The 8,198-nt window shown below is 37.0% G+C and overlaps 1 protein-coding gene across 5 annotated transcripts in view; it reads left to right on the top strand.

Moving 5' to 3' along the window:
* The window catches only part of nfixa (nuclear factor I/Xa), a 111,541-nt gene that overhangs the window by 11,873 nt on the left and 91,470 nt on the right, over positions 1 to 8,198 (top strand). For 3 of the 5 annotated variants that reach the window (XM_016561915.1, XM_016561916.1, XM_016561917.1), the window contains one exon: positions 481 to 564. In XM_016561915.1, coding sequence (XP_016417401.1) covers positions 481 to 564 — 84 coding nt within the window. Of the gene's footprint in view, positions 1 to 480; positions 565 to 3,649; positions 3,798 to 8,198 lie in introns of those variants that run through there. The other 2 variants (XM_016561918.1, XM_016561920.1) reach the window with 2 other exon arrangements.

Consider the following 8,198-nt stretch of genomic DNA (forward strand, 5'->3'; position numbering starts at 1 on the left):
TGAGTTTGTTTTGATGCTATGTTGTTTATGCTTTTATTAATAGTGTATAGTTATTTCAGAAGTGAAGATGTTTTTTCACTGCAAAATGATTTTTCAAAGCACATTTTACAAGAAAATACTATTTTTCACATTAATTCAATAGGTTACTTGCCATTTGTTTGTAATAATTTTGTGAAATTTACTAGCGATTTCTACATAAAATCCTACACAATTATTTTTTCACTGTATATGCAGCAAAGTTGCCTTTAGCCACTGATCTAGAGTCAGTGTTCGCTTCTCTCTAGTAATTAAGTTCACATCTAATCAAATGGAACACGGAGAATAAAAAAGAGTTAGAGACCATGTGATTGGCTGAAGTATGTTCCACTGAAGTGTTATGTTTCCGGCTTTGTGATGCAGCTCTTGGTCAGATTTATCGGTCAAGAAGTTATTTTTTGTTTGACCCTATGACTAAATTTTCTGTTTTGTGTTTGATTACAGGCCACAGAATCGTATCTGGTGCATGAAGGTCCCCATCGAGGTCCAGGCATCTCAGAGTGTTTCCTAGTGCCTGAATCCTACAGGGTACAAGCCATTTTCCTGTTTTTCTTTCTTTTTTCTGTGTTGTTGTTCATATGATATGTTTCTTGATTTTTGTGACTGTAACATGATGAACTGAACTTTGATTTCTTTCTCATGGTTGATGTAATTAATCTGCTTTCAAGCCAGACTGAGTTGGACTTCAGATTGAGATAAGATGAGTTGGAATCGGTTAAGTAAACTATCAAACTCAGATAGAGCAGAGATATAATCTATAATGCTTTTGATTAATTTTCCATTGCGTATCCTGTGTAGTAAAGCTTTTTTTGAGAGAAGAGTGTGTACATGTGCATCATAAATCTCAGCGGCCGTTAATAATCTTGTATGCTGCATTTATATGTTCATATGGTAAGACGGTGGTTAGTGTTGAGAGGAATGCAGAGTTTATGTGGAGAAGCAGCTGCAGGAATGATCTACATAAAATATCATCAGGATTATTTATCTGCTAGCCACTAGGGAATGGTAAAAAGCAAAGTGTTTGTGTTGGGTTAAAACCGCACACACGGACTATATCGCTCGCATATGGTTCTCTTATGTGAGTTTTAATGGAAGTCTTAGCTGCTACAACCGCAACTCGACCGTGGGTCTGCTTAACAAAGAACTGGGTGTGTGTGCGTGTGCGTGCATGTATGTATTTGTATGTGTGTGAAAGTATGCATGCGCTGAAAGCAGAATTGTTTTTTTATGCACCTCATGCTATTTTGTAGAGTAATGGCTGCGAGATATGTGTGTGTGAAGCACAAAGACTGTGGTTTTGGATTTGTGCCTTTCAATGTGGTAATGCCAACCTGTGTGCCCTTTTTCTGACCTCGCTCTTAACTCTTAATGTCAGTGTTTTTCTTCATGTTGTTGTTGTTGTATATCAGCTGTTTTGCAGATGCATTTGATCACAAGCAACATACTGTATTGTTGAGTTTGTCCTCCAATAGTGATCAGTCAGTATCATGGAAAAATAAAAGTTATATTTTTGGAAACTGTAAAGGCCCTTTCACACCAAAAGTGAAATTAATAAGTACCTCAGCTTTACTCCTAATTTCTCTCAATGCAGGGACAGGAGAGCTGGCAGTAAATAAATGGGAAAACAAAGTAACTTGCATTACTTATTTGACAAAGTAACTCTGATATTTTCTTGTAAATTTAAAAGTAATGTGTTACTTTACTAGTTACTTGAAAAAAAGTAATCTGATTATGTAACTTGCATTGCTTGTAATGCGTTACCCCAAAACTGGTTGTCTTTAACTTTATAAACTTATAGCTCTTTACTGTTACACTGTAAAACAGCGAAATTAACTAAATTAGTTGAATTCATTCCACTCAAATATTACTGAAACTTGGTTGTACTTACTAGAAAAAAGTTACACGAACTCAAAATCTGATTACATTAAGTTGAACTTAAGCTGAATGAGTTGCAGCAGATTTCTAGTTCCCAGCAAGCTTTGAGTTAGACCATATAAGGAGAATAAAAACTAGGTGTTATTTTGTTGGGTTTCAAAAAAACATATAGAGATGTTAGTGTAAAATATTCTATATTTTTAGAATTTATAGGGTTTTATGTTATGTGGCAGTTTTGCATGCATAGGGAAGGTGAACGATCAGCATCTATAAAAACGAAACAAAAACTGTTTATGTGCTCATTCCATCTGTAAAAAGTGGTAACCAACAATTGTTATCATAAAGAACAATTTCTGCCTCTTTGTTTTTTGTTGTTTTTGTTTTTTTTTGCATAAACAGATGTATAGGTTGGTTCAGCAACATGAATATTTTTGACCTGAATGAAACCAGTTAATTTAGATATTACTTTTTTTCCCAGTGCATCAGCATTCAGTTTCTTGTAAATTATTGAAAATAAATATATTCTTTACTCATGTCAAAAGTCAACCGATTGTAAATCCGTTTTTCAATCTGAAGTGGTCATTTCTAAAGAGGCCGGTAACCTACAACTCCATGGAGTGTTTTCCCAGATGTTGATTAAGCTTTGTACTGGATTAATCCTGTAGTCCTGGATTAAATTGTGCCATAATTGGTAAGTGTCCTTTGTGGTGTTGGCTTAAGCGGTCTATGAGAAAGCAGTCCTAATAAAAGAGCAGGCTAATCTGCCTCTTAAAGTTTGACAGCAGTGGCACAGCAGAGTTTCACGGCTGGAGAAGGTGCAAGATAAGCATAGTTGAGCATGCCGCTAGGCAGCCTGGGCGCTGTGGTTTGCCACAAAACAGATGTGGATTTAGGAGACCACCCTGCAATACTGTGATGCAGGACTGGGGCCTATAGATGAGTCATAGAATAAGAGAGAGGGGGAGAGAGGGGTTACTTACCTTCCATTAACTGATTAAAATACAGATTGCAGTAGTAATGCACAGGGGAAAAAGGTATTGCAAACCGAAAGCAGCATTTGAAAAGGCCGCTGACACAAAGAATGCAGTCAGTCCTGCTGCCATTGATCAACCTTTGCATATTTGTTTAGAATTGCATTGATTCCCAAGGCTTAATGGCTTCAGTTGAAATTTTTGAAAGTTTGTTATGTATAATATTATAGTCATTAATGACTGATATATATGTAATGCACTCTTATGACAACACAAAATTGCTGAAAATGAAAATTTTCACCATATTTACTTAAAATGACCTAGAAAAAATATTTGGGGGAAAAAATTATATTCATTATTCATTCACAAAACAATTGCAAAATTTTGGAGGTGAAATAAGGGGGAAGTACCACTCAAAACTAACTTGGCAATATTGATCTGTAATTAATTATAACATGTAGGCTAGCAGTATAAATGATAGTATTGCATGCTTTGGAAACTAGTGTGCTGTTGTGGCAATGCTAAATCTGACTATTTCTCAAAAACAGTGGCCTTAAATGACATGGGTGCATTTTATATACCCAAGTTTTGTGTATTTAAACTTTTCTGTCACTAGATGAATGCACGTCTTCTGAAAGATTATAGAGAATGAGAAACTCCCAACTTTTTTATCAAATGGGAAAAGGGTGAAGGGGAGAACAAGAAGGAGAGAAAAGTTTTTTTCCTTCCTAAAGTTTGAGCTTTCACTTTCTGCCTTCGAGGCGGGGTTAGCGGCGAGAGCAGCGTGGAGTAAGCGCAAGGGGGGACGGCGAGCAATAGCAATGCAGCAACGCGGCGAACTTCCACTCAACTTCAAAACGCGATTCATTTCCCGCCTCTGAGATAACCATGTACTCTCCCTACTGCCTGACACAGGTAAAATGCCTTCATTTAATTAATCAGTCGTGTCTGTGTGTGGTATGCTGCATTGTAGTACCGTTGCCGTGTCTTGTCTTCTCTATTGCTGCTTAATAAATGCATTTCAAGTTATGTGTTGCGCTTTTTAGAGCGTTCTTTTCGGCCGCGCGTTTATTTCCAGCTTCCAGCTCGTTCGCGGAATCGTTTCGGAACTACTCTCGTGCGTTTCATTGCACATGGGATCGAAGAGAAAATGGCGCTTCTCCCAAATCTATTTTACATGAAAGGAGATGGGCTTGCCCGGAGAGAAAGCGCGACCGGCATAGTAAACGGCTCGAATTTTCGATGTCAAACTATAAAACGTTCTGGTCTGATTTCTTTAAGTTGTTTTCCCAAGCTGTGATGTTTCAGGAGATGGCTCCGACGGTGTGTCCAACAGCTGCCGTGCATGAACGTGTCTCTGCGCTCGAGTTCAGAGGCATGAAGGGACTTTGATCTACCTGTCCTGAGTGAGAAATGTGTCCAAAATACGTTAGCCTAAATGTGCAATTCAGGGATATGTTTTGTTCTCCTGTAATAGTTTAGTAGGCTTATTTTATTCTAAATAAATGGACCGAGGAGAATATGTTCAAACGCGTTTACTTCTAAAGTGAAGACTGCGTGAAAGAAATGCCTTTTTGACGTTATGCAATTGGCTATTTTATGCATATGCAACTTCTGACATGCTATTAAAAAAATTATCTTAAATAGTTGTCTAGTTCAACATATTCATTCATAATTTATGAACCTTTTTTCATAATCTTAGGCAGGTTGGAAGCTTGATTATGTGAAGCGATGATACGCACGCTGGCCTATTATAGGCTATTTTTATGCATAAAGATCTTGTTGTTTGTACAACACATAACATAGTATTAAAAAAGTAGGCTACTTTCAGGATAGAATTAAATGATTCCCTTAAAAGTTTCATGACAATAGGCTATAATAGGCCTATTTTAATCGGAGCAATTCATGCCAAATTGACGGCTGACTTAATTTACGGTCACCAATCTTTGAAAAACACTAACTGTCTCTACTTGGCAAGAAGTCAGACTTTTGCAGTTACAAAATATTTTACTAAACTTTCTTAGATCACAAAAAGTTGTTATTTGATTAGCCTACATGTTTGTCTTAGTCTAGTCTTAACTTGCTTTTAATTGTTGGCCTCAGATATAGGCTATAATGCTTACAAATATTAAGCAGTGTTTAATGTGTTATAGTCTTACATTTTAACACAAATGTCAGTTTTGGAAATTATAGCCTACTCTGTTCTTGACTGCCTACTTGAAGCCTTTTTTGCACAAGCAGTATTATTTTTGAAGAAGCATTTGTGTTCCTCAAAGATGCGTGTATTTGAATAAATAATTCAAAAGTAAATTGAAAATGTATTTGCAGTCGTGTGCCATATATGCGCGCAGGGGCTTGTTTGTGCTTCACGCCGCTTGAAGGAGTCGAGCCGCTGCGGCTGTAATCTCGTCCATCTCGGAGAGTCTCTCTAGCCCAGTTTGGCCCGGGTTTGTGGCTGTCGCTCTTTCTGGCTGTTAAATATTCCTGTAGCAGACATTCGACAGGTCTTTAAAAATAACTTTCCTTTAGGCTAAGACATAAGTAATTGAATTCTCAATAGCTGATGTCCTACAGGCGTACCTAAACTTATTCTGTCTTGTTCTTATAATTAATTTCTTTTTTCAATTTCTTCATTTTTAAAGGATTTTGGTCTTGGCTTCCATTTCTTGGCCGCAAATAGGCCTTTCTCCTTTTCCCCACACGGCAGACTGGGTCACGCCAAACTGTCGCTGAATCCAAGACGTCTGCGTCTAAAATAAATCTCCTTTTCTCTCATTTTGCATAGTCGACGGCTCTTGTTTTTGGGGCGAATAATTGTTTTCTTGCTAATTAAGTTTTTGTTTTTAAAGCAGATACAAACTAGGTCTTTTTTTCAATGTAAAATATAGGCCTGAACGGCAAGCCGTTTGTAAAGTGCCTGCAACCGGTATGCCTATTATTGTTATTTTTTTAAAGAGGTACGTGTGTTAATAAAAATAGGCCTTTGTGTGTTTTTTATTTAATAATGCTAAAGAAAATTAAAAGAGTATTTGCAGTCCTGTGCCAGGGCTGCTTAGAGCGCGGCCTAGTCAGCGCACTCGTTCAATCGTACGCATTCAAGTCTAGCTATAATGAATAGGCTATATTCCTCTTTTACTGTATTTATACTAGTTTTAGGCTGTGAACTATAGGTTTGTTTTTCATTAAAGGTCTTGTTTTTTACTCCGTACTTCTGCAGCCGTCAATTCAACAGTTTGAATATTTCGATATTTGCTTTGCGCAGTCTGGGAAAAGAGCGACTGGCTTTAAAACAGCATTGCATAGTTGCAAAAAAAAAATCATGTTTTTTTCAATATTTGTTAAAAAAAAAAATTTCACTTTTAGCCTCAGAAAAGAAATCAAAATGACTTCCTGAAACGTATTCATCGTGTAATAGGCTTATATTTAAGTAGGCCTAATTTTTGGTATCATTTACATATATAAAAATATATTTTCTTTTCTTAGTGAATCCGTTTGTTTGGAAAAGTGTTTTGTCTCAGGAGTTGATAATTACATTTGTAGGCTATTATTCGCAATTATTCGGTGTAAATGTTTTTCTTTTTAATTGTAACAAAGTGTCTCAGACGCACCTAAGGGAGTGCATGTGAAGCAATAAAGGCCACGGCTTACGGGTAAAACCCCAAACCTCTGTCACACTGATTTACAGCGTCCTCGTCTTAAATCTTTATAGCCCGTCTTGGCATTAGCTCGACTGTGATTTTGATTGCGGCGATAAAAGATCCTTCACACCTGCAATCGCGCCACGTAGTGCGTGTGTTAAAAGGAATCCCTCTTTTGTCGCTTGTGGCTTTAGATGCCATTCAGATTGCAGGCTGGATAAATCTTGCGGCAGGCCACGTTTACGTGGAGTCAAAACTTGGGTGAGGTTTGGCGGTTTATGGGACGTTTATGTGCCTTCAGAGAAGATGGAGAGAGGGAGGGATTCCTTTCCACCAGCGCGGATGTTCTCGATCCCCCACTAACTCTGTCCGGACTCCGGAGGTTTGTTTAGTCGTCTTTCTTATTTAATTACGGTTAATTATTAAAATAAACGAGGACGCATACGGCGCGGCAACAAATGTAAACCATAACTAATGAATTATTAACGTTGATAAAAGGTTTTCTGGAATGGACCGAACAGGTGGGGAATCTCAAGCTTCCTACGTAATGGAAGTTAAGCATGTGTTGCCAAATGTTCCGCGGTGCAAAATGTCTTTTGGGGGAGTCTAAAGGCCTCAGTAGGGGCCTTGCACGTATCTCAGGACAAGTGGATAGCATTAAAAATGTATTTTGAATTTTTCTAAATAAAAATTCCCCACAGCAAGGGTGTATCTCGGATTTGAGGACATTGATGTTTTAGCCCTGGGTAATGGTATTTCCTAAAGTTTGGCAAGTGCACTTTAATGTGTATTCATATTTATGTGTATTTATTTTCACACATGTAAAAGGAGGCCTTGAGGCTGAAGACAGATATTGATTATTATGGGAATCCAGGGGCATTATAGTCTGAATAAACAATAGTGATGTTTCAAATGTTACACCCTCAAAATAAATAGTTTAATTTTTTGGCTTCTGCGGTTCCATGAAGAACCTTTACCAACCATGGAACCTTTCCATTGTGCAAAAGATTCTTTATAGTGGCAAAAGGTTCTTTGGATTATTAAAATGTTCTTCATGCTAAGAAAAAAAAATTGGTTCTTTTAAAAACAATTCACTGAAAGCATCGCTGTGAAACCTTTATAAGAGCGCAGTTTCAAGCATACATGTATCGTCAAATGAAAATATTTGTGCACTACTGGCAGAGCAAATTAGGCTTAATACATTTAGAAATAAATATCAAAAACCAATGAATCTGAAATAGTGTAATTTCATTTTAACTTGCACCATCACAACCTTTAGTTTTGCTTGTCTTTCCCATCACATTGTCTTTTTTTTTTTAAGTTTTACGGATATCTATGTTGTTAGAGTATATTCGATTCTTTATATTGTGTATATCTTGTTTGACAGCATAATTTGCATTTTGAATCCATCCTTGCTCAAAATAACATGAAACAGTGACTCGTTCTAACACTATGTTGGGTTAAATGGGTTAACAGACTAACATAAATTTCTAATTAGGCCTGTCGCAATAATCAATATATCGACTTATCGCGCAATATATGTACATGACCTCAATCATTTTTGGTGACGCAATATATCGCCCATTATATTTACTTAAAAATGAATGTCACCATGTTTTGTACATTCCACTTGTGCCTGTGTCTTTTGCAGCTTCTCGTACATAACATGGTGTAGTCA

The sequence above is a fragment of the Sinocyclocheilus rhinocerous genome, unplaced genomic scaffold (genome assembly GCF_001515625.1).
Source record: "Sinocyclocheilus rhinocerous isolate Xijiao unplaced genomic scaffold, SAMN03320098_v1.1 scaffold229, whole genome shotgun sequence".
In the NCBI taxonomy this organism is placed as follows: domain Eukaryota; kingdom Metazoa; phylum Chordata; class Actinopteri; order Cypriniformes; family Cyprinidae; genus Sinocyclocheilus; species Sinocyclocheilus rhinocerous.